At 36.4% G+C, this 27,703-nt stretch overlaps 1 protein-coding gene across 1 annotated transcript in view; it reads left to right on the top strand.

Moving 5' to 3' along the window:
- TDRD5 (tudor domain containing 5) overlaps positions 1–27,703 on the top strand; it is a 100,606-nt gene that overhangs the window by 34,236 nt on the left and 38,667 nt on the right. The window contains exons 7-13 of the mRNA XM_035010690.1: positions 3,932–4,085; positions 14,555–14,727; positions 15,984–16,204; positions 20,545–20,757; positions 21,281–21,347; positions 26,536–26,736; positions 27,237–27,395. Of these exons, the coding sequence (XP_034866581.1) occupies positions 3,932–4,085; positions 14,555–14,727; positions 15,984–16,204; positions 20,545–20,757; positions 21,281–21,347; positions 26,536–26,736; positions 27,237–27,395 (1,188 nt within the window). The remainder of the gene's footprint in view (positions 1–3,931; positions 4,086–14,554; positions 14,728–15,983; positions 16,205–20,544; positions 20,758–21,280; positions 21,348–26,535; positions 26,737–27,236; positions 27,396–27,703) is intronic.

Genomic DNA, 27,703 nt, shown 5'->3' with positions numbered 1-27,703 from the left:
AGTAGGTGAATGGGTAAATAATGGTATATCCAAACAATGGAGTATTCAGCTCTAAAAAGAAATGAACTATAGGTCCATTTCTTGGTTTATCTCTTCTACTCTAAAGATTTTTAAGTGCCATTTATATATGTATATACTTAAAAGTTTGAAATATTTCCAGGTCTAACATATTTTCTGGGGCTGAGTCACATCATGAGCTTCCTAAAGAGTACAGTCAATGATGTGCCCACTAAAATCCCAATTTACACAGTTTTGCTTTTATCAAAGCTAATTGGTAGGCTTAAGTTTTAAATGTTTCACTGTATGTCAATTTTACCTTAAAAAACTAACATATTGAACTCAGTTAATTATGTGCATGCTAACTCATTTTGGGGTGAAGGGTATTGATATTTGGAGGTTACTCTAAAAATGTATAAAAAAGATAAGATGGATTGGTAGGTAGATGGATGGATAGATGATAAAGCATATAGCAGAATACCAATAATTATATCACGAGGTGATAGATGTTCATTGTCCAAGTCTTTAACCTTTTGTTGTATTTGAAACTTTTTTTTTTTAAAGATTTCATTTATTTGACAGACACAGTGAGAGAGGGAGGGAACACAAGCAGGGGGAGTGGGAGAGGGAGAAGCAGGCTTCCTGCTGGAGCAGGACCCTGGGATCATGACCTGAGCCGAAGGCAGACACTTAACGACTGAGCCACCCAGGTGCCCCCCCTTTTAAAGATTTTATTTATTTATTTATTTATTTATTTATTTATTTATTTATTTATTTGACAGAGAGGTATTTGAAATTTTTTATAAGAATATGTGAGGAAAAAATGAACAAAGAAAGGTAAAGATTTAAGAGAAAGTAACAGACTTTGAAAACATGGAAAGAAGAGCCAACATATAAATAATAAAACTGAAGAGTAGAACAGAACAAATACTAAAAACTATAGTTTGAGTGAACTTTACTGAAATGGAAAATTTGAAACTGTGTATTGAAAGAACACATGACATATCTGAGAATGTTCACCAGAAAGACCCACATCAAATTATTGGACTTAAAAAAAAAAATCCTTTGGGCACCTAAACAAAAAGAGTAAGTGACTTATAAGGGAGACAGAATTAGGTTATGGATATTTTCACAGCAGTATTTTATGCTAGAAGAAAAGGGAGTAACCTATTTCATATACTCAAGGGAAAAAATGTAGGCTAAGGATTTTATAGTTAGCAAAATTAACCTTCAGCTATAGAGCGCCAGAGAAGCTGTTATCACCATGCAAGGATTCAAGAACTCTTGTTCCCTTGAGTCCATCTCAAGGAGTCTACTGGAGAATGAACTTCAGAAAACTAGAATTGTTGAGAGATATTGACAGAAGAACTGACAGTGAGTGCTACTTGTAAAACTAAGACCAAATGAGGGTTAGAAGGAGAGAATATAGTATGTAATGGCTATATAGTCTGACAATGTAGATAAAGAACAATGCCACAAAATGATAAGGGTCAGCATAGGCAAAAAAATTTGCTTTTATTGTATTGATAGTGGTAATGTTAGTACTGTTAATCAATTTTGAGACTGTTGTGTAATGTGGTATAGGGCATATTAATAATTATGGCATATGTGGAAGCAATTATGGGATAATTTTAATTGTATAAACATATTATAATATATTCCAGGAATATCATATCATTCTTGGAATGATATGATGAACCTGGAACATCTTATCATTCCAGACTAATAAGGAGGCTATTAAAGACTAGGTTCGCATCAGAAGGGCTTAGGAATCCACTTGAAGAGTTATTTCAGGTATCAGTGATGATAATACGTGCAGTGGTTTGAAGTTCATCAAATATGTTTAATTCTGTGAGTTCTTACGATATTAAAAACTAACTGGTCATCTTAGAGGTTGTTAGAGAACCAATTTATTTTCTTGAAAAAATGATAAAGAGAAAGAGCGAATCACTTATCCTGGCTTTGCTAAATGAACTGGTATGACTGGGTAACCAGGTAGCAGATGAGGGGAGCATATCTATAAAATGTTCCAACTAAGTAACAAAAAAGAATTGATAGAATTTTACTATGTTAAAACCCTTAATAGTAGATCTAGGTATGGACCAGGAATGGCTCCAGACACCACCAAAAAAGAGACAACCAGGCATTACGTGCCCTCTTTATAAACACAGTATCACTTAAAGTCATAGAGCATGAGTCTGACCAAGCCTTTGATTCAGCTACCAATGCAGAAAATAGTTTTTGCACTAGAGTATGTTGTCTGCAAAATCCACACGGTGAGGAAATGAAATCATGTAATAGGATATATTCATATATTAGAGGGCATAAATTTAAATTCTAAGTTAAAATTGAGTTGGAGGTGGAAGAGAAAAATGAAGGAGAGTGGGAGTAGAAATACATCAATTACTTCTTTGCTTATGGTTGGGAGTCTGTAAAGCTGGAGACATAACAAAGGAATTAGGAAGAAATATATCTGACATATCAGTCAGTGGACAAAACCAACTTAATACTGATTCTCAGAATCACAAAGCAAAACTCAACTGTGTCATGTACTGATATGGGATTATCTCTGTATTAACTGAAAAATGTACAACAGATATAGTCTATTATGCTGAAGCATGATGTGTGTTCAGATTTTGACAGTTTCTAGAAAGTTGCTCAAGCAACTGATGATGATGGTTAATGCAAGAAACTTGGAATGATTGGTTCCCTCCAGGGACATGATCTCCTGGGCCACTGAAGGATGGGAGTGGGTCAGAGACTTAGTTTTGCTGTATACTTTTTTGAGACTCCTAAATATCATGTATTAAAAAAATTAATGAAATCCTTCCCAGCCTAGTCTTGTGTTTGACTGACTTGCATATTCATAGTACTAGGCACTTTACAGAGAAGATGAACCATTAAAGAGACTAACAAACATAAAAAGAAAAGAAGCCATAATACGTAATGTGCAAAGAAGTAGAGATACAAGTATCATTCACCATCATCCTTCCCCTTTCTTCTTCCAAACTTTTCTCTCTTGGGATATTCATGACTAGCTATAGATGTGATATTAACAACCCTTTAAAACCATGACTTGGCTCATGCTGGGCCCCCGTTTTCCAAGTGTCTTGGGAGAAGTCATAAAGAGTTGAATTGGGTCTCATAGTGTCCATGAACAAGAAGGTATACAGCAGTCCCGTCCTCTGTCAGGAGTTAGTTCTTTCAGAGTGTTTGCCTCTGTGTGCCTGTCAGTTTTCCCCAAGGTGATTAAGTCAGAGCAAGTGTTTATTTCCTATTTCAGTTGGAGGAACAGAAAAATAATTATGTTTAGCTCAACTGCTTTACCTTGCTTAGGAAGACAGAAGTTTAAGAATTTGAACATTTTAATGGGGGATCTCACTAACAAGGGCAAACTTCCAATTCATTGTGCAGTTTAAACCAAACATATTTCATATAAATCCCATATATATTTTTTCTATATTTGGTATAATTTTTCTTCTTTTGCAAGGCAAGAAAATCAAACAATACTGTAGGAGATACACTGACACCTGCTTATTAATCTCAACATCTAGGGTGAAATCATAAAATTTTAAGGAAATATTTTAAAATAGTATTACTTTATTGCATGTTGAAAGTGGTAGTGAATTCTTTATCTGAAAATAAATAGCCAGTAATGACTTTTGTATTTTGTGCATCCCCCCCTTTTTTAAGACTTTTCCTTTATAATCAAATATTGTTAAAAATGAGAGGTAAAAAGCCCTCCTAATTTTCACTTCAATTTATGTATGCTTTAAAAGGAACTTGAAACTGGCCTGGAAGGGATTCTAGGTCTCAAGGTAACTCACATATTGACTAAGTCCAAATTAAGGGACATTGTTTAAGGGCGTCTGTATATGTTATATTCCTTTTATCTAATGTTTTATGTTATTTCTGTTTTTTTTTTTTTTGACAGATAATCTTTAAAGAGCAACTTTCACCAAAAAAATTGGGCTTCTTAAATGTGACAGAACTTGTTGGAGCTCTTAGTGACATTCTCCGTGTTGAGTTCAGGGAAGGAGAACAAGACTTACTGGTGTTTGATGCTGATATGAAGCCACTACCACCTGGTGCGTTGAATCACAATTTGATGCAGACTTGATTTTTTGAAAATTGAAGTATAGTTGACATACAATTATATTACTTTTAGGTGTACAACATAGTGATTTGACCATTCCATACATTATGCTGTGCTCACCACGATAAGTATAGTTGCATTTTGTCACCATACAATGTTATTACAATATGATTGACTGTATTCCCTATGCTGTATTTTTCATTCCTGTGACTTATTTTATAACTGGAGGTTTGTACCTCTTAATATTCTTCATCTTTTTTGCCTATCCCCCCACCACTGCCCTCCCTTCTGACAGCTATCAGTTCTCTGTATTTATGATTGTTTCCATTTTGTTTGTATTGATTTTAGATTTCACATATGAGTGAAATCATTGTGTTTGTCTTTTTCTGCCTGACTTATTTTACTTAGCATAATACCCTCTAGGTTTATCCATGTTGTCTCAGATGACAAGATTTCATTTCTTTTTATAGCTAATATTCCGTTGTATATACACTAGGACTTTATGTGGATAGACACTTAGGTTGCTTCCATAACGTGGCTATTGTAAATAATACTGCAATACATATAGGAGTGCATGTATCTTTTTGAATTAGTGTCTTCATTTTCTTTTGTTAAATACCCAGTAGTGGAATTTTACTGGATTGTATGTTATTTTTATTTTTAAATTTTTTTTTTTTTTTGGAAACTTTACACTGTTTTCCACAGTGGTTACACCAATTTACATTCCCACCAACAGTGCACAGGGTTCCCTTTTCTCCATATCCTTGCCAACACTTGTCTATTTCTTATCTTGATACTAGCCATTCTGATAGGTATAAGGTGATTTCTCACTGTGGTTTTGATTCTGCATTTCCCTCATGATTAACAATATTTAGCATCTTTTATGTGTCTATTGGCCATCTGTATGGCTTCTTTCAAAAAATGTCTATTCAGATTTTCTGCCCATTTTTATTTGGATTTTTTTTTTTTTTGGTATTGAGTTGTAGAAGTTTTTTTATGTATTTTGGATATGAACCCCTTATTGGATATATCATTTGCAAATATATTCCCCCATTCAGTAAGTTGTCTTTTCATTTGGGTTTCCTTTGTTGTGCAGAAGTTCTTTAGTTTGGTGTAGTCCAATAGTTTATTTGTACTTTCATTTCCCCTGCCAGAGGAGACATACCTAGAAAAATGTTGGTAAGGCTGATGTCTAAGAGATTACTGCCTATGTTTTTTTTTAGGAGCTTTATGGTTTGAGGTCTCACATTTGGATCTTTATTTTGAGTTTGTTTTTGTGTATGGTGTAAGAAAGTGGTCAGTTTAATTCTTTTGCATGTAGCTGCCCGGCTTATTGAAAAGATTTTCTTTTCCCCACTGTATATTCTTGCCTCCTTTGTTATAGATTAAATGAACATATAAGCATGGGTTTATTTCTGTGCTCTCTGTTCAGTTGATCTATGTGTCCATTTTTGTGCCAGTCCCATACTGTTTTGATTATCACAGCTTTGTAGTATGTCTTGAAATCTGGAATTATGATACCTCTGACTTTGTTCTTTTTCAAGATTGCTTTGGCTATTCAGGATCTTTTGTGGTTCCACATAAATTTTAGGATTATTTATTTAGTTCTGTGAAAAATACTGTTGGTATTGGAGCAACTGGGTGGCACAGTCAGTTGAGCATCCGACTGTTGGTTTTGGCTCAGGTCATGATCTCAGGGTCATAAGATTGAGCTCTGCGTCAGGCTCCTTGCTCAGTGGGAAGTCTGCTTGGGATTCTTCCTCTCCCTCTGCCCCTCCTCTCTTTCTTTCTCAAATAAATCTTTAAAAAAATTCTGTTGCTATTTTGATAAGAATTGGATTGAATCTGTAGATTGCTTTGGGTAGTGTTGACATTTTAACAATATTGGTTCTTCTAATCCATGAACATGGTGTATCTTTTCATTTGTGTCATCTTTAATTTCTTTCATTGGTATTTTATAGTTTTCAGAGTACAGGTCTTTCACTTGGTTAAATTTATTCCTAAGTATTTTGGGTTTTGTTTTTTTTTTTTTTGGTGCAATTGTAAATGAGATTGTTTTCTTAATTTCTCTTTCAGCTACTTCATTATCAGTGTACATGCAACAGATTTCTGTATATTAATTTTGTATCCTGTAACTTTACTGAATTCATTCTAATAGATTTTTGGTGGAGTTTTTAAGGTGTTCTGTGTATAGTATCATGTTATTTGCAAATAGTGACAGTCTTATTTCTTATCAATTTGGATACCTTTTTTTTTCTGATTGCTGTAGCTAGGACTTCCAGTACTGTGTTGAATAAAAATGGCAACAGTGGACATCCTTGTCTTGTTCCTGAGAGGAAAAGCTTTCACTTTTTCACTATTGAATATGATGTTAGCTGTGGATTTGCCATATATGGCCGTTATTATGTTGCATTATGTTCCCTCTATATCCACTTTGTTGAGAATTTATCATGAACAGATGTCGAATTTTGTCAAAAGCTTTTTCTGAATCGATTGAGGCAACCATATGTTTTTTTTTTTTTAATATTTTTATTTATTTATTTGAGAGAGAGAATGAGAGACAGAGAGCACGAGAGGGAAGAGGGTCAGAGGGAGAAGCAGACCCCCTGCTGAGCAGGGAGCCCGATGTGGGACTCGATCCCGGGACTCCAGGATCATGACCTGAGCCGAAGGCAGTCGCTTAACCAACTGAGCCACCCAGGCGCCCAACCATATGTTTTTTAACTTTCATTTGTTAATGTGATGTATAATTGATTGATTTGTGGATATTGAACCATTCTGGCATTCCTAGAATAAATCCCACTTGATTGTGGTAAATGATCCTTTTAATGTATTGTAGAATTTGGTTTGCTAATACTTTGTTGAGGATTTTTGCCTTGTATGTTCATTAGGGATATTGACCTGTAGTTTTCTTTTTTTGGTAGGGTCTTTGGTTTTGGTGTCAGGGCAATTTTGGCTCATGGAATGAATTTGGAAGCTGTCTTTCCTCTTTTATTTTTTGGAATCATTTGAAAGAGTAGGGATTAAGTCTTCTTTATTTAAATGTTTGGTAGAATTCACCTGTGAAGCCATCTGGTCCTGTACTTTTATTTCTTGGGAATTTTTCGATTACTGATTCAATTTTGTTATTAGTAATTGGTCTGTTTATTTTCTATTTCTTCCTGATTCAGTTTTGGAAGATTGTATGTTCCCAGGAATTACCCATTTCTTCTAGGTTGTCCAGTTTGTTGGCATATAATTTTGTGTAGTATTCTCTTAGAGTTCTTTGTATTTTCGTGGTGGTTTGTTTTGTGTTTCATTTTTGATATTATTTGTTTGAATCCTTTTTTTTTTCTTAATGAATCGGCTAAAAATGTATCAGTTTTGTTTATCTATTCAAAGAACCAGCTCTTGGTTTCATTGATCTTCTCTATTGCTTTTTTGGGTTTTTTTTAGTTTTTATTTTTTAAAATTTTACTATGTTATGTTAATCACCATACATTACATCATTAGTTTTTGATGTAGTGTTCCATGATTCATTGTTTGCGTATAACACCCAGTGCTCCATTCAGTACGTGCCCTCTTTAATACCCATCACCAGGCTAACCCATCCCCCCACCCCCCCCCCCCCTAGAACTCTGTTTGTTTCTCAGAGTCCATCGTCTCTCATGGTTCATCTCCCCCTCCGATTCCCCCCCCTTCATTTTTCCCTTCTTGCTATCTTCTTCTTCTTTTTTTTTTTTTTTTAACATATAATGTATTATTTGTTTCAGAGGTACAGGTCTGTGATTCAGTAGTCTTACACAATTCACAGTGCTCACCATAACACATACCCTCCCCAATGTCTATCACCCAGCTACCCCATCCCTCCCACCCCCCACCACTCTAGCAACCCTCAGTTTGTTTCCTGAGATTAAGAATTCCTCATATCAGTGAGGTCATATGATACATGTCTCTCTCTGACTGACTTACTTCACTCAGCATAATACCCTCCAGTTCCATCCACGTCGTTGCAAGTGGCAAGATTTCATTCCTTTTGATGGCTGCATAATATTCCATTGTGTATATATACCACATCTTCTTTATCCATTCATCTGTTGATGGACATCTTGGCTCTTTCCATAGTTTGGCTATTGTGGACTTTGCTGCTATAAACATCACGGTGCACGTACCCCTTTGGATCCCTACATTTATATCTTTGGGGTAAATACCCAGTAGTGCAATTGCTAGGTCATAGGGTAGCTCTATTTTTAACTTGTTGAGGAGCCTCCATACTGTTTTCCAGAGTGGCTGCACCAGCTTGCATTCCCACCAGCAGTGTAGGAGGGTTCCCCTTTCTCAGCATCCCCACCAACATCTGTCATTTCCTGACTTGTTAATTTTAGCCATTCTGACTGGTGTGGGGTGGTATCTCATTGAGGTTTTGATTTGGATTTCCCTGATGTCCGGCGATGTTGAGCACTTTTTCATGTGTCTGTTGGCCATTTGGATGTCTTCTTTGGAAAAATGTCTGTTCATGTCTTCTGCCCATATCTTGAGTGGATTATTTGTTCTTTGGGTATTGAGATTAATAAGTTCTTTATAGATTTTGGATACTAGCCCTTTATTTGATATGTCATTTGCAAATATCTTCTCCCATTTTGTCCATTGTCTTTTGGTTTTGTTGACTGTTTCCTTTGCTGTGCAAAACCTTTTTATCTTGATGAAGTCCCAATAGTTCATTTTTGCCCTTGCTTCCCTTGCCTTTGGTGATGTTGCTAGGAAGAAGTTGCTGCAGCTGAGGTCGAAGAGGTTGCTGCCTGTGTTCTCCTCAAGGATTTTGATGGACTCCTGTCTCACATTTAGGTCTATTGCTTTTTAATCTCCATTTCATTTATTTCTATTCTCACCTTTATTTCCTTTCTCCTCCTAACTTTGGGATTTGTTCTTTTTCTAGCTCCGTTAAATGTAAGTTTAAATTGTTTATTTGAGATTTTTCTTTTTTCTTGAGGTAAGGCTGTATCCTTATAAACTTCCCTCTTAGAACTGCTTTTGCTGCATCACAAAGGTTTTGGATCATTGTGTTTTCATTTTCATTTGTTTCCATGTATTTTTTCATTTCCTTTTTGATTTCTTCATTGATTCATTGGTTGTTTAATAGCATGTTGTTTAGCATCCACCTATTTGTGTTTTTTGCAGTTTTGTCTTGTAATTGATTTCTAGCTTCATACTGTTGTGTTTGGAAAAGATGCTTGATATGGTTTCAGTTTTCTTAAATTTACTGAGTCTTGTTTTTGGCTTGATCTATACTGGGGAATGAAAAGAACTTGAAAAGAATATGTATTCTGTTTTTGGATGGAATGTTATGTAAATATTTGTTAAGTCTATCTGGTCTAATGTGTTGTTCAAAGCTATTGCTTATTTTCTGTTTGAGTGATCTGTTCATTCATGTAAGTGGGTGTTCAAATCCCCTACTATTTCTCCCTTTATGTCTTCTAATATTTGCTTAATGTATACAGGTGTTCCTATGTTGGGTGCATAGATGTTTACAAGGGTTATATTTTCTTGTTGAATTGATCTCTTTATCATTATATAGTGCCTTGGTCTCTTGTTACAGTTTTTGTTTTAAAGTCTACTTTGTCATATTGCTACCTTGGCTTTTTTTTTTTTTTTTTTTTGCTTCCATTTGCATGGTATATATTTTTCCAGTCCTTTACTTTCAGTATGCATATGTCTTTAGGTCTGAAGTGAGTCTCTTGTAAGGCAGCATATAGATGTCTTGGGTTTTTTTTTTTTTTTTTTTTAATCCATTCAGTTACCCTATGCCGTTTGGAGCTTTTACTGCATTTACATTTAAAGTAATTATTGATAAGTATATATTTAATGCCATTTTGTTAATTGTTTTCTGGTTCTTTTTATGGTTCTTCTCTGTTCCTTTCTTCTTTTGCTTTATCTTTGTGATTCGATATTTTCTTTAGTGTTATGCCTGGATTCCGTTCTCTTTTTTTTGCATATCTATTATAGGTTTTTGTGGTTACCATGAGGTTCATATATAATATCCTATGTATGTTGCAGTCTATTTTATATTTTAAGTTTGTGGTTGCTGAAGTTTGAACACATTCTAAAAACACAAAATTTTTACTACCCCCCCTTCCAAGTTTTGTGTGTATAGTGTCATATTTCATATCTTTTTATTTCCTGGCCCTTAACTAATTTTTTAGATACTGATTTTACTATGTTTGTCTTTTAACCTTTTATATTAGTTTTATAAGAGATTGATTTACTACCTTTACTATACGTTTGCTTTTACTCATGAAATTTTTTCTTTTCATAATTTTTTTTCTAATTATGGCCTCTTCTTTTCCACTTAAAGTAGTCCCTTTAACATTTCTCATAAGTCTCCTATAGTGGTGATGAACTCCTTTAACTTTTGTTTGCTTGGGAAACTATTTCTTCTTAAATTCCGAATGATAACTTTGCTGGGTATTCTTGGTTATAGGGTTTTTTCCTTTCATCACTCTGAATATATCATGCCATTCCCATCACAGCTGATACTCCTGTCGGGTTTCCTTGTATGTAACATGTTGCTTTTCTCTTGCTGATTTTTAGATTCTCTACCTTTAATTTTTGACATTTTAACTAATTTGTATCTTGGTGTGGACCTCCTTGGATTCATCTTGTTTGGGATTTTTGTGATTCCTGGACTTGGATGTCTGTTTTCTTACCCAGGTCAGAGAAGTTTTCAGCTATTATTTTTTCAAGTTATTTTTCTGCCCTCTTCTCTCTCTCTCTCTCTTTGGGACCCCCTGTAGTGTGAATGTTAGAATGCCTGATATTGTCTCAGAGATCCCTTAACTTACCCTCATCTGAAAAAATATTTTTTCTGTTCAGCATGGGTACTTTCCATTACCCTGTTTTCTAGATCGCTGATTCATTCTTCTGTACCTTCTGATCTGCTGTTGATTCCCTCTACTCTATTTTGCATTTCAGTTATTGTATTCTTCAGCTTTGATTGGTTCTTTTTAATATTATCTATCTCTTTGTTGAAGTTTCTCTGAGTTCATGCACTCTTCTCTGGAAGTCAAGTGAGCATCTTTATGATTATTATCTCGAACTCTTTATCAGATAGGTTGTTTATTTCCATTTGGTTTAGTTCTTTTTTGAGGTTTTGTCTTATTCTTTCATATGGGGCATATTTCTCTGTCTCCTCATTTTGTTTGACTCTCTGTGTTTGTTTCTATGAATTTGGTGGAAAACTACTTCTTCTAGACTTGAAGGAATTGCCTTGTGTAGGAACAGCCCCTGTATAGACTGTATGTGTCTGGCAGCTTTGGTTGGTTGGCTGGAGCTTTAGTGGGTGGAGGCTGGATGTCCCAGGGCACTTGCTTTAGGACCACTCTGGTGTGATGGCTGGAGCTGAAGTGGGTACAGAGTAGAGGATTCTGGTGCTCTCCATGCACAGTATGTCCTGGAGGTACAACTGGAGCTGAAGTGAGTGTGGGCTGGGGGTTCTTGGAGTGTTCTGCATAGTGGGTGCCCAAGTGAATTGTCTATAGCTAAAGTGGGGATAGGTCTGGAGTGTTCTGGAAGATGCAAACCTGATTATTATTTGTCCCTGAAAGGACAAGGAAAAATAAAGCATTGCTTACATAATATTCTTTATTGTAACCACATCAACCAAACAGATTACACATTAGCCTTGAAAACACTTTGATATGATGACCATTCTTTTTGGTGATATTTGTTGTAGTAAGGCTAACCTGTATCATTAATGAAGACCATCTAAATTATTTTTTAGGATTTATTTATTTATTTTAGAGAGAGAAAGAGGGAGAGACAGAGTGTGCCAGTGTGGGGAGGGGTAGAGGGAGGGCGGGAGAGAAGGCAGACTCTGAGCTGAGCACAGAGCCTGACTTAGGGCTTGATCCTACAACCCTGAGATCATGACCTGAGCAGAAACGAAGAGTCGGATGCTTAACCACCTGAGCCACCCAGGCTCCCCAAAGACCATCTGAATTTTTAAAATATACTTTCTTCATTATCCAGATATTTGGATAACTCTGAAGAAATAAATTTTCTAAAATAGTGATCTGATGGGGAAGCACCAGATCAGTGGTTGTTAACTCTGGCTGTGCATTAAAGCTTTTTAGAAATACATGGATATTCGGAATAAATGGGTGTGTATTGGGACCTAGCACTTGTATTTATTTTTAAACAAACTTTTTATTTGGGGATAATTTTAGGTTTATAGAAAAGTTGCAGAGATATTAATGAATTCTCATATGCCCTCATCCATATCCCCTAATATTAACATCTTATATTACCATGATACATATATCAAAACTAAGAAATTAACTGATACATTACTATTAATGAAACTCTAGATTTTATTTTGGTTTTACCATTTTTCCCATAATTGTTCTATTTCTGGATCCACTCCAGGATACCACATTGCATTTAGGGCACTTGATTTTTGTTTGTTTTTTGTGTTTTTCTTTTGACTTAGGTTTTTTTTCTTTTGAAATTTTTATTGAGGGTATTATATATTTATATACAGTTACTACAAACAAATGCAGAGAGATTCCATGTACTTTTTCCTCCATTCCCTCAATGGTCATGCTAAATTATAGTATAATATAGTTCAGTTGACCCTTGAACAACATGGGTTTGAACTGGATAGGTCCACTTATATATGGATAATTTTTGGTAAAATCAGTATAGTACTGTAAATGTAATTTCTCTTCCTTATAATTTTTTTTTTAACATTTTTTCTTCAGCTTTATTATAAGAATACAGTATATGATATATATGACATACAAAATATATGTTAACCAACTGTTTATGTTACCGTAAGGCTTTTGGTCAGCAGTAGGCTATTAGTAAAGTTTTTGGGGAATCAAAAGTTATATGCAGATTTTTGACGGCATGGGGGGGTGATGTCTCTAACCCCTGCATTATTCAAGGGTCAACTGTATTTATATTTTTATAAGCTTTTTTTTTTTTTAAGATTTTATTTATTTATTTGACAGAGAGACAGCGAGAGAAGGAACACAAGCAGGGAGAATGGGAGAGGGAGAATCAGGCCTCCCACAGAACAGGTAGCTTGATGCGGGGCTCGATCCCAGGACCCTGGGATCATGACCTGAGCTGGAGACAGATGCCCAATGACTGAGCCACCCAAGCACCCCTATATTTTTATAAGCTTTTACAAGTGGTTTCGATGGATAGCAATTTTTTGTCCAAAATGTAAATGTATCTTTGCTGATTTTTCTGATTATTAAAATAACTCATGTTCATTTTGGAAAATATCACAGATGAGTAGAAAGTTGGAAGTGAACAATTACCATCATTTTAGTTCCCCCAAAAATGCTGTTAGAATTTTTAGTCTTCCAGATTTTTTTTCAACATATATGTAAGCATTGCTAGATTTTTAAAAACTTATAAAACATTTACTTATTAAACAATTCCAGCAATGTAGAATGGTAACTAGTAATTGTTTTAATGGGTCTTTTTTGGACCTTTTATATATAACATAGTTATTATATGTATAATTTTCTTGCACAAAACAGTATTATATAAATGTATATGTTCTTGGGATGCCTGGTTGGCTCAGTCGGTTAAGCGTCTGCCTTCGGCTCAGGTCATGATCCCAGGATTCTGGGATCAAGTCCCGCATCGGGCTCCCTGCTCCGCGGGGATCCTGCTTCTCCCTCTGCCTCTGCCTCTCTCTCTGTCTCTCATGAATAAATAAAAAAAAATCTTAAAAAAAAATGTGTATGTTCTTGCTTTTTATACCTCACATATTATGGATGTTCTATATCAGCATAAATAAGTTTATTTCATCCTTTTTAACTACATATAATTCTTTTATGTGACTACATTCATTTAATCAGTCTCCTATTGACAGACATGTAGAGTGTATTTATTTTTTATCATTATGAAAGATACAGATGTAGATACCTACATCTTTGTGCACTTTTATTAGTTTTTCTTTAGGAGCCACTATGGCTTTAGGTCTATCTGGAGTCTGTTTTAATGTGGCAACCTCTTATAATCATCATACACATGTAATTTGAACAAAATATGTAATTGATTTGGTAATTCCCTAAAAATTAAGGCACTGTATTATGGAATATTAAGTAGTCACATACATTGTACATTAAGCAACAGTGCACTTTCACTGCTAAAGTTGAACAAAAAATAAATTGAAGTCAGGATGTTGAAAAATAAAACCTTTAGTCAAAGTTCAAGAAACCTTACCAGACTTACCCTCTCCCTTGCCAACATAAATAAAGATTTGTTCCCTTCTAGAACTTCCTTTTATCTCTCTATACTGAAAGGTCTGCAAAGGATTCATGTCTCTCATTTATCATTATTTTCCCAGTGCCTGGCCCATAGAAATGTGCTTAATAAGTTATACAAATTATTGTAATAGCTATCCACAGGCTACTCTATTGATCATTTCAGATGGAGATATTTCATCAGTCAGAAATTCATGTTTAGTTCAATCGGATAAGAAAATAGAAGTCAAAGCTTATGTCTCCAGTCCCCCTAGAAATTCACTGTCTACTGCTGCTGTCGAGGAGACTGCCTGGGATTGTCCTCCTAAAAACCATAAGGAGCCAGAACAGAAGATTTGCAAGAAGCCTAATCTGGTGGTAAAGCCTTTACAGCTGGTAAGGTTTAACGACTTTGTATGCTGGAGATTCAGCATTATGAAAAGTAACTGAATGAATATTTCTTCAAACCAAAATTCTATTTTAGAAAAGTCTTATTTCTAGATACATGATTTCTTAGAGCAAAGCTTTGGTCTGAAGTCACCTTATGCAGCATTTATTCTGGTTTTCAATCTTTTGTATAACTGATTTCATTCAGATCTCATTTTAAAGTTTTCAGATGGCTTTGAAGATTTGCCAGCTTTTGCAAGAGGTTATAGCCAATACTTGGTCCATGTTTTTTAAAATGTAGGCTGGAAAACCCTTGAGGGCTTCAGAGGGAAGAATTGAGGAGCTTTTTTTCACTTTATGTCTCAACAACTGCTGCAGATTGCCCTGCACCTGTCCTCAACTATAGGGTGCTTTTCCTTTTTTCTTTTTCATTATATGTCCACACAGTTCTCCTTTTTTGTGCTCTCCTCTTCTGTTATTTATTTTGTTGTTGTTAAGGAATTAATTGCTTACTCTTCTTTTCTTCTACCATCTATACCTGGCTTCTTTCATGGAAGGAAAACATTTTGTTTGGAAAGCCTACTGCATATTTTCTAGAGGATAAGAGAAAGGCCTAAAGGAAAATAAGATATTTTAGAATAAGAGTGTTTGAGAAACCCTATTTTTGGTTGGAAGACTAGTGTGAAATTTAATGCATTCTTTAAAGTTACCTTTGTTGATAGAGTTGGGTGGGATGACAGTCTATCTTGGCTCAGCTTGAATATTTTAAGTACCATATTTGCAATTTTGTATGGGGTAGCTATATAACATACTCTTAATATCATAAGGCAGTCATTTTCATATATTAATGTAGGTAAGGATCACCTAGGGAATTTTTTTAAAAGATTTTATTTATTTGATAGAAAGCACAAGCAGGGGGAGCGGCAGGCAGAGGGAGAGGGAGAAGCAGGCTCCCCGAGGAGCAGGGAGCCAGACTCAGGACTCGATCCCAACACCCTGGGATCATGACCTGAGCCTAAGGCAGACGCTTAACTGACTGAGCCACCCAGGTGCCCACCTAGGGAATTTTTTAAGTGCATAACTGGAAGCCCCACTTCCAGGTATTCTGGATCAGTAAGTCCTGGCTAATGCCTAAGAAGCTTCATTTTTATAATTTCTCAGGTGATTCTGATAAAGATGACCCATGAAATATACTTTGAGAAATGTCATAGTTTGAAATGCCACTCAAAGTTTTATAGTGGTTTCTTTTCTTTTTTAACTTGTAGCAAGTAGAAGTTAACAAGTCACAGCTCAACCTGGCAGTGGCCAATCATGATATCCCACCAGATGCTGTACGGGACAAGAAATTATGCAGACTGCCACCATTAGATACCAGTACCCTTGTGGGGGTCTTTGTGGAGTATATCATCTCTCCTAGTCAATTCTACATCCGAATCTATAGCAGGGATTCATCCGAGTTACTTGAAGACATGATGATTGAGATGCGGTAGGAGCCTATTGTTTTCAGTGTATTTTTCATGTATCTCATTCTAAATCATAAGTTCTCAACATTTTGGTTTTAGGGCTTTTAAAAATTAAGGACTGGAAAACTTTTGTTTATTGATATTTATCTTAGACATTAAAACTAACATTAAAATTTTTTTTTTGTTTAAAAATAATGGTAAGTCCATTTGTGTGAATATAAATAACATAGTTCTGTGAAAAATAACTATTTTCCAGAAATTACAATATTGGCATTGTTCTACATTTTTGCAGATCTCTTTAATATCTGTCTTAATAGAAGAAAGTTTGATTTTAATATGTGCTTTTGTCTTTAATCTCTTGAGGTATATTGTTTTGGTTGAAGTATATGAAAACATCTGGCCTCACACAGATACATAGTTGGGAAAAAGAGTATTTTAATAGCCTTTTCAGAAAATTGTGAATCTTCTTTGATATTTTCAGAAAATTTTTGAACATTCCAAACTTGGCAAGTGGTGATTTTTTAAAAATTAGTTGCAGTGTGGAATTTGAACTTTTCATACCCTACTGTGTTAAAGTCCATTGGTCTTCCTTTGCACTTTGAATGAACCCGGGACTGGTTATGCAATTGCAGGCTCCAGTGCAAAATTAAAATGCAAAGTGCTGAGTTTAAAAATCATTAAGAATTTCAGGACAGCAATAGCAGAACATTAAAGCAAGCGTAAGGCCCTTCTAAGTGTGGACTCAATACAACTGGCCCTGAAAGGATCTTTTACCCCCATTAATAATGTTAAAACATCATGCAGTGGTATTTTGGAAAACACTGGTTTATTGAGTTATGTAGATCTTCCACATTTATTAATATCACCACTGATCTCATCAGAAAAGTATTACGTATTAGGGAGCTGTCAAGCTCATGGTGGTAGATGCAACATTTCCAAAATCCTAATTTTCACTTGAAAGCCTTAAATTTTATCTGTGATGACAAATACTGTCAGTGTTTTCCTTGAAGTGACAGGCTCATCTCATTTTTGAGAAAATGTGTGTCAGAAACCTAAGTCTGAATAAACATAGTTTGATAACGGTCCTTTCGAGCAAAAACAGTGTTCCATGAGAACAATGGTTAGTTCATTTTCCAAGTAAAAATGTTCCACAAAAAAAGCAGCTAGTTCAATTCACAACTCAAGTGCATAAGTGCTTTTCCTTAAGACAACTTGAGAAGTGTTTTTATGTGTATAGTACTTCCATTTTTGTCACACGGAATATTGAAAAGATGGTCACTCAGTGGTTGATATTTAATAAACTTAATTTTTATTACTTTATCAAGTTACATTGGCTTTTTTTTCTTTTTTCTTTTAATTGTGAGTGCGTGACAGTGATATATAAATGATGGCTAGTAAAGTTTGGTGCCACTGTCTTGATTTGGCTAAGGCCCCTTGCTTTTATACCATCGTTGCAAGTGTTAACACAGTGAAAAGGGCAAATCACTATTTCACTCAACTACTACTACTCTAATCTCTTTTCTCTGCTGAAAAATGATGCCCTTTCTTAGTAAACACCATGAAAAATGTGTACATTTGCAGTCACTTAAGATTTATTCATGAACAACAGTGTCTGGTTTTTACATAGGTGTCACATATAAGAATAATTTATTACATACTTCTCCAAGAGCATTCCACTTTTTAATCTAATTTTACCACATTATATACTCCACTCCTCTCTCACCCAAGAACACTTGGCATAATGTAGGTCACATAATAATCACTTAGTAAAAATATTATCATATATCATATATATATCCTATATATTCCATTCCAGGATGCCTGTAAGATTTAGTACATGTTTTAAAGCACACTTACTGGATTTGTGATCTTCCTTACTTTAACTCTATAGGCCTAGTCTCCTTATCTCCAAAGTAGGGATACTAATAGTACCTGCCTCACAGAGTTGTGACGATTAAAGTACTTAGAATGGAGTCTAGCACAAAAGTTGGCTACTGTTGTTATCAATACCATATCTGCTGCGTGCTTGGGATGTTGAGGCATGAGGAGTACAAGGAGAAGACAGACATGGTCTTTCCTTTGTCAACACCACGATTATCTGGGAAGATAGGGGATATGTGGGGTATTGCATGAGGTGGTCATTCTGCCTGGGCAAGATGGAAGAGAGCTTCACAAAGCGGGTACTTGAGCTCGGCTTAAAAAACTAGTAAGAATTTGCCAGTCAAGGTGTGAGTGTGAATGTGCAGGTCCAGTCACGGGCACTGAGGCCAGCATTAGCATTAATGACGGGAGTAGCGCTGTGCTCTGGGAGCAACAAATAGGGCAGTGAGGTCACCACTGCATGAGCTTGGGTGGACAGTGACTGAATGTGAAACTGGAATACTAGGGAAGAGCTGGAGTATGAACACCATGGGAAGGAGTTCTGACTTCTTCTGTGGACAACGAGGAGCCTCTGACGGTTTTTAGAAAGTAGGGGCATCAGCAGGTTTGTATTTCAGGATAACTCTGGTTTCAGTGCAGAAGGTGGGTGGAGTGAACAGGAGAGCATCCATTACTATGCTAGTCTTGGTAAGAGCATGAGAGTGGAAAGGGAGAGAGAAAATGGAGAGAATTTGGGAAAGTACAGTTGTCAGGTCGTGGTGACAAGCATGGGTTTGGGAAGGATAAGGGAGAAAGGGAGAATAGGAAACCTGTGTTGACTTTAGAGATTGGGTAGGTTTGAGCTGGGGTTAGAAGTTTGCACGTGGTGCCTCTAAGGTGACGATGAGGTATAGGGAATTGACAATGTTGAGTGGACAATATTAGTTAGGATTAGGTTTAGCCACTGTTACAAAGACATAACTTAGCCATAGTAGCATAAAGAAGATAAAAGTTGATTTCTTCTGCCCCTAGTAGTCCATATATAAACACTACAGACTAATAGGGTAGCTCCATGGTGTTGGGGATGCAAGTGTTTCTTGTCTTGCTGTCGCAGACAGTGTGTTGCCCCCATCTTCATGGTCCAGGAGGTAGCTCGCCACCACACCCAGCAGCTCCTCATTCCAGCCAGTGGGAAGGAGAAAGAGAAGAAGGTAGGAGGTTGGAGGCATGCCATTTTCTTGAAAGACAAGAGCTGAAATTTCTGTACTTGACTTCCCCCCCCGCCCCGGAGAAATGTACTCTTATTTATTTTCTTATTTTTTTTTCATTTTTTAAAATTTTATTATGTTAATCACCATACATTACATCGTTAGTTTTTGATGTAGTGTTCCATGATTCATTGTTTGTGTATAACCCAGCGCTCCATGCTGTACGTGCCCTCTTTAATACCCATCACCAGGCTAACCAATCCCCCCACCCCCCTATACTTGACTTTTTTTTTGTGATAGAATACACATAAAATTTACCATCCTAATCATGCACACTCTACTTTTTCTCACATCTCATTGCCCAGAGCTTAGTATTCACATCCAGATGTAAGGGAGCCTGGGAAATCTGAATGGCTATATACTCAGGCAAAATTTGGGATTCTCTTACTAGGGGAAGAAGAGAGGAGAATGAGAATTGGGGGACAACTAGCATCTTTTCCGTATAGCTGGAAATAAATTTTCAAAGTTCAGAAGCGATTCAGCGTCTAAAGATCCAGGTGGAGAATCACCAGTTTATCCATAGTGGTATAAGACATGAAAATGGGGGAGATGGTACTGTGTACAACAAGAATATTAATAGTTGAGGAGTGCCTACTGTATTTGGACTCTGTGCCAAACATTCACATATTTGAACTAAGGTTTTATTATCCTCTCCATGCGCAACAAGTAAACTGAAGCACAGAAAGACAAAGATACATGGCTAGTAAATGATGGAGTCAGGATTTGAGCCCATGTCATTGGCTCCAAAGCCTGAGCTTTTATTATTGTATACTTCCTAAAAAGAGGAGCCCAGAGAACCTAGACGTTTAAGGCAATTACAGAGCCAGTATAGGAACAATTATTGACAGGGAAGAATTAGGAGAAAATAGTGTCTTGGAAACTAGGATAGAGATTGAAAGAGGACGGGGTCAGGGTCATGCTGCAGAGAATTAACAGGCCACTGATGTCTTAAAAATGCCCATTTTAGGAAATGCTGAGGAATAAAGTTGGATTACATTTTGTTTAGAGAGTATGAGCTTAAATGAATGTGTGACTTTCTATTTGAAGAAGTTTGTTGATGAAGAGAAGGGATTTGGGTAAGAAAGAGGAAAATAATAGTAATAAGCATTTACAAATCAGAAAAAGTGGGGATTCTTTTCCTTTTTGCCAAGACTTTCTTGCTCTTGATACATCAGTAAAAATGATGTCGGTATTTTCTTCCCCTATGTGATTCCCTCTATTACGGAATTCTGTAGGCGCTGCTATTCCAATCTGCTGGTTTCTGATCGGTACTCCATGCCAGAGTATTTCATCCAACCAGGACATCTCTGTTGTGTAAGGATTTCTGAGGATAAGTGGTGGTATCGGGTCATTATCCATCGAGTCCTTGGGAAGCAGGAAGTTGAAGTATTCTACCCAGACTTTGGAAATATTGGAACTGTTCAGAAGTCCTCCCTGAGGTTCCTCAAGTGAGTTAACAAATCTTACTAAATTATTCTTAAGTTTTGAGTCCTTGCGTTGAAGCCACATGGAGTTAGGATCACTCTTCCTTTTCTCTTGCCTTCCTCACTCCATCCTTCCCTCTTTGTTCTTAGTGCAAATGGACTTGGCATACGGTTCCTTAGTTTCACAGGGAGATTATAGTCTCCTATGTCGTCTTTCACATGATTATGAATCTGAATGGACCATGAGACTAAATTCCAGTCTCTTAATTAAGAAAATGATTTTTTGGGTCATGCTAAGAGTTGCATTTATATAGCATGAGGGTTGGTTTGTTCCTACCTCTATTTTAATTGCATGGTTTTCAAAGATTATTATGTCTAAAGATTTTACTTCTTAGATTGCTTCAAAGTGTAAGACATTAACTTAAAAATCCATGAATAAAATACTCTCAAGTGGTGTGAATAGCTCAAATCAAGAACGGATTAGAGATTCCATAAAATGCACTTAAAAATATGATTACATATTTGTGTATTTGATCATCTCTTGCAGGTGCTGCTACACAAAGCTTCCAGCTCAGGCTATCCCTTGTTCTTTAGCTTGGGTGAGACCAGTAGAGGTATGTTTGTTCCCCATTTAATCAGCAAATGTTTGATACTTAGAACAGTTCTAGGATCTCAGGATACAAAAATAAAACATGGAATGAGCCCTACGATGAGAAATCACTGTAGATAGTCTGGAAGATAGACGTGGAGACAGAAGTCAGTGTGCTGTGTTGTATTTGCTGTAGAGCTATTTATGGAGTATGCTAGAGGTGCAGAAGGAGGAGTGCACTTCTCTGTTGAGGGTAGTCAGGGATGTCCCTGTGGTCGAGGTGGCATTGGAGTGGAACTTCGAAGGAAGATTAGGACTGTAACTAGACAAAAAAAAGAAAGCTGTTCCAGCCAAAGGGAGGGTAACATAAAACATCTAAAATTTGAGAAATGATAAGTGGCTCAGTTTGCTTACATGGCAGCAGATGAGCTGGAGTTGGTGGATGGAAGTGATGTGAGAGAAACAGACAGGACCCTGAATGGGGATCCGTATCCGTGTTCAGGAGTCTGGACCTTGTCCTTTAGATGCTGGGGAGCAACTAAAGGACATACCTAGGGGACCACCATACTCAGTTATATGTTTTTAAAGAATTCTCTAGTAACAGTTGTGTGAGATGACTGGAGTGGGATGAAGCAAGAGGCATTTTTTTTAATTAACATATACTGTGTTATTTGTTTCAGAGGTACAGGTCTGTGATTCAGCAGTCTTACACAATTCACAGCGCTCACCATAGCACATACCCTCCCCAGTGTCTATCACCCAGTCACCCCATCCCTCCCACCCCCTCACTCCAGCAACCCTCAGTTTGTTTCCTGAGATTAAGAGTCTCTTATGGTTTGTCTTCCTCTCTGGTTTCGTCTTGTTTCATTTTTCCCTCCTTTCCCCTATGATCCTCTGTCTTGTTTCTCAATTCCTCATATCAGTGAGATCATATGATACTTGTTTTTCTCTGATTGACTTATTTCGCTTAGTATAATACCCTCTAGTTCGATCCACGTCGTTGCAAATGGCAAGATTTCATTTTTTGATGGCTGCATAATATTCGTGTGTGTGTGTGTGTGTGTGTGTATACCACTTCTTTGTTATCCATTCACTGTTGATGGACATCTAGGCTCTTTCCGTAGTTTGGCTATTGTCGACATTGCTGCTATAAACATTGGGGTGCAGGTGCCCCTTCGGATCACTACATTTGTATCTTTGGGGTAAATACCCAGTAATGCAATTGCTGGGTCATAGGGTAGCTCTATTTTCAACTTTTTGAGGATCCTCCATATGGTTTTCCAGAGTGGCTGCACCAGCTTGCATGCAGGAGGCATTTCCATCCATTTAGATACATTTGTTTATGTAGTTATGAATATCATGCACCTAACTTTGTGTTTTTCCCTCAGAACTCTTTTTTTAAGATTTATTTGAGAGAGAGAGAGAGCATGCACAGGGGGAGTGGCAGGCAGAGGGAGAGGAAGAAGCAGGCTCCCTGCTGAGCAGGGAGCCTGATGTGGGACTCAATCCCAGGACCCTGGGATCATGACCTGAGCCAAAGGCAGATGATTAACCCACTGAACCACTCAGGCGCCCCAAAACTCTTAATTATATATGCCGTGCACACTATACTACATTTTTCTTAACGTACCAGTTGCTTGCATATTACACGGATTATTCCTTTAAAAAAATTTATCTGAAAAACACAGTACAGAAGAAAAAAAAAAACTACTATTATTCTACTTTTCAAACACATTCAATTTAGAACTTTGATGTGTGTTTCAGTTTAGTTTACTGGATGTTGGGGGTCAGAGTTTTTGTAGGGTTTTCAGGATTACATAAAAGAGTAATATTATTTTATATTCTTAACTCAGCTTATTACAGCATAAATTATGTTACCTTGTTTTCAGTTTTAATAGATTCATAGTAATCTGTTAGGTAAATGTATATCATAGATTGATTAACTATCCCCTTATTGTTAGACATTCAATCTGTTCTGATTTTTGAGTATATAAATAATGTATGCAGTTAGTCTTTGTGCAAGTCAGTATTTGGGATTGTTTTTTAGGGTGCATTTTAGCCTTGGTTTTTTTCTTCCATGAGGAAGCTCAGGGCTAAAGTTGTGACCCACTTGGAGCCAATGTTCATTATTCTCATATTAGCCAGATGGCTACCATTTTTGTATCTTTTTTTGTTTTCTTATTTCCTTCCTGAAATGCTTCTGACCTTAGGGCTTTTGCCCTCTCTCTTCCTTGGAGTAGCTTGTTCAAAGCATTCTCATGGTTGGCCCTTTTTTGTCACTCAGATTTAAGCCCAAATGTTATTTCCCAAGAAGGACTTCCTTGACCAGCCAATTTAAAGTACACACTTCCACTTCAGTCATTCATTGCAATTTATCTTTATAACACTGTTATCTGGTATTATTGTAATTATTTGTTCACACACACAGTGTAAGCTTCTGAGATGAGGGGCATTGTCTGTTCACCACTGTATCTCTAGTGCCTAGATCAATGGTTGCATCATTGTAGGTGCTTAATAAAGGTCTTCAACTGAATGAATGAATCTCAACTTTTTGTCCTTTTTTCTGGTTTCAAAAGTAGTTAACGCATTTGGTAATGGCAGAGTAACAATAGAGTAGCATGGTGGGACTAATACTCCCATAGGCAAAATCCAAAGCAGGCAGAAAAGCAGAAATCTACCCTTGGGAGTCAAGCTGCAGGGTGGTAAGATCAGGAAATTTTCAGCTTCTATCCTGGGGTCACTCCCCTGTCTATAGCCTTGCCGGCTTGAAAAGTTAGAGGACGTTGTTTGGGACTGGCAGAACAGCTAGGAGTTAAGGGAGAAATACTTGAAGGGAGGGAGCCACAGAATTGGTGTTTCAAAATCAGTGACTTGCCATCTGCCCAAATCCTTAGATGACTCCTAAACTCTGCAGGCATTAGGAGAACCCAGTGGCCCTAGTGAAACATCACTGGCTTACCTATTCTTTCTTTTTGTCACCTTGCATGCATTATTTTGAAGTTTTTTAATCATTCCACTAACACACTCTATTATTTTAGGGATTATTCTAGGAAATACAACACTTGTAAATAACAATGCAAAGACAGAATGCTTTCTTCTTTAACTTCCTCTTCTAATCTATTTTTGTTATATAATTGTTGTTGTTTTAAACCCCTCAAGAAATGGACCACATAAAATAATGTTCACTTAGATTTAGTCATGTATTTCTCAATTTCTTAGCTCTTCATTCTGGCCACTCAAACCCCTTGAGAACATTTTCCTTTTATTTGAACGTATCCTTTAAGATTTCATTTTGTGAGGGTTTGCTGATAGCCAAACTCATGTTTACCTGGACACATAATTTTGCCTTTATTTTTTGGAAGATACATTCACTAGAATTTTAGGTTGGCAGGTAATATGTTTAGTGCACTGAAGATATTATTATAGTGGCTTCTGGTCTCCCTTACCGTATTGGAGAAGTCAGCTGTCAGTCTGATGGATGTTCCTTTGAAGGCAGTGTCCTTTTTGTCTGTAGCTGTTTCTAGCATTTCCTGTTTGTGGCTTGTGTCTTCAGTTTTAGTATGTTTATGTGTGGATTTATTCTTATTTATCATACTTTGTGGTTCCTTGAACTCCCTTTATCTGTGCTTTGTTACTTTATATTAAATCCGGCAAATTCCCAGCCATTATCTCTTCAATTATTATTGTTTTCCCCCCATTATTCATATTTATATTCCCTCTGTCTCTGTTTCTGCATCTCTTTTTCTGGGACCACAATTAAAAGTATGTTAAACTTTCTCAATTTATCTTCCATATTTTTAAAACTCTGTATTTTTCTGTATTTTACATATTTCTCTCTTTCCATATTGCATTCTGGGTATCTTCCACTTTACTGGTTTACTCTCTGTCTAACCTACTGAATCAGTCTTTTAGGTTTTAAGTTTTGGTTATTGTATTTTTACTCTCTAAAAATTCTCTTTGTTTTGTAATTTTGCTAGATGAATTTTTATAGATTGCTGATCTCTGCAGAAGCTTTCAAATTAATCTTTTTTTGTTTTTAAGTGTAGTAAGTTTAGTTGCTTTATAATTGTCTAGAAAGTTTTTGAAAGTTGGTTTGTTTATGTTGTTTCTCCTTGTTCTTACTTGTGATTAGTTGTTTCTTTGTATGCCTTTTATCTTTGCCTATATACTATTCATTGTCTGTGAAAAATTATTTGTAAGAATGTTTGAATAATATGGGCTAAGATTGCCTACCTCTAGAGAGATTTGCATTCGCTTCTGCCAGGTACCTAGGAATACTCCCAGTCTGGAACCACATTAATTTAAATGAACAACTTGAGGATTTGTGTACTATCCGGTGATGTGAAAATTGAACTGCAAATCCACGTGAAGGCTAGCTTCTTTCTTTTCCTTTTTTTTTTTTTTTTAAAGATTTTATTTATTTGAGAGAGAGAGAGCGAGCACAAGCAGGGGGAGGGGCAGAGGGAGAAGCAGGCTCCCTGCTGAGCAGGAAGCCCGAGGGGCTTGATCCCAGGACCCTGGGATCATGACCTGTGCTGAAGGCAGACGCTTAACTGACTGAGCCGTCCTGGTGCCCCTCTTTTCCTTTTTAAGGCAAAATATTTCCCACTTTCCCTTTAATTCTCTCCTGATAATTTGTTACTCTCTTGACAGTTCTTTGATGCTTTTGGACATACCTAAAAAATATTTTATCCAGAATTTTAGTGGTTTCTGTAGAAGGATTAGTCCAATAATTTAGCTTAGTCATTTCTGAAAATGAAAGTTTTTCACCACATAAATAATAAAGTTTTTTCCATAATCACATTTTTCATAATTTTTCCTTTATTCTGACTTTACTTATCCCCAAATCATAAATATCCTACAGTGTATAATTCTAGCACTTTTATGTTTTTTTTTTTAATTTTTAAAAAAATTTTATTTATTTGAGAGAGAGACTGAGAGAGAGAGAGAGAACAAGAGGGCGTAGGGTCAGAGGGAGAAGCAGATTCCCCGCTGAGCAGGGAGCCTGATGCAGGACTTGATCCCGGGACTCCAGGATCATGACCTGAGCCCAAGGCAGTCTCTTAATCAGCTGAGCCACCCAAGCGCTCTACTTTTATGGTTTTATTTTTCTATGAAAATCTCTAGTTCATCAGGAGTTTATTTTTATATGTGGTTACTATAATCCATGTTTGAATTTATCATCTGAATCTCATGTTTTGATTACATTTCAGGAACATTGGACGTCCAGAGCTATTTTGCAGTTCCAGAAGTTGTGTGGTTTGAAGCCATTAGTGGGGGTAGTAGATGAATATGTAGACGGAATCCTTAACATTTTTCTGTGTGATACATCCTCACATGAAGACATCTATTTCCATCATGTCTTGAGAACGGAGGGCCATGCTATTGTATGCCGAGAAAATGTCCCTTCTAAGGTGGAGCTGTCTGGATGTGTTCTGTAATATATTTTATTTACTCTGAACACTTCAAGGTGTAAGATAATTTAATAGAGAAGGTTATTTGATGTACTCTTTAATCTTAGAGACATTTATGAGATGCCTGCCTTCTTAATGCAGAGCACTCTCTTAATTTTCAAATGACCACAAAAAACTACCTTTGGCTGATGAGAGTGTGAATACTTTTAAGTAATAGAGTTGAGATTCTGTCTTACCTCAAATCATTTCTTTGAGGTCTTCTTAGAGAAGACAACACTCTTGTTTTGCAAATATTGATGGTGATGTCTGCATCACTGTTAATATTGATGTTGATATTTTTGTGACTAGGAAAAATTGTCAATATGGAAAATGTTTTAAATTTTCTAAAATTTTAAATTTTAGAAGATAATACATTCCTACAACATTTGAAAATTATGAAGTGCTAACTTTTTCACTTTTTCTCTAAGTAATTAAACCCTTCCTTCTTTTTTTAATCCCAGGGTTTCAGAGAACTCAACCCTTTAGCTTTATATACCAAATCCAGTGCAGGGCCAGAGGATGTGGTCCTGACGGAACTGGGTTATCCTTCCCAGCAGCACTATTTTAATGAAGACCGAGAGATTAGTCCACAATCTAAGGAGAGTGAATTATCTACCCTGGTGAGAGGTTTTTGTAAATATTATTATAATTCTTTTTATTATTGTTAACATTTAATGAGTACTTATTATATACCAAACACTATGAAAAACACCATAAGCATAATATGTTCTTTAATCCTCACAGAATGCCTGTGATACAGTTGCCGTAATTATCCTTATTTTATAGGTGAGGAAACTGAGGCTTTCCAAACCTAGGAAAGTTCGGGAACTTTATGCAACCATCGTAACAGTACCTTGTCTCTCATTATTTGCTGGTTTAAATCTTTGCTACAGTCACACTTTCTCCTGCACGATTTCTCGCATACACT

This window comes from Mirounga leonina, unplaced genomic scaffold (genome assembly GCF_011800145.1).
Source record: "Mirounga leonina isolate KUSES-001 unplaced genomic scaffold, KU_Mleo_1.0 Mir_154, whole genome shotgun sequence".
NCBI lineage: Eukaryota > Metazoa > Chordata > Mammalia > Carnivora > Phocidae > Mirounga > Mirounga leonina.
This window is presented reverse-complemented; position numbering and strand designations above follow the sequence as displayed.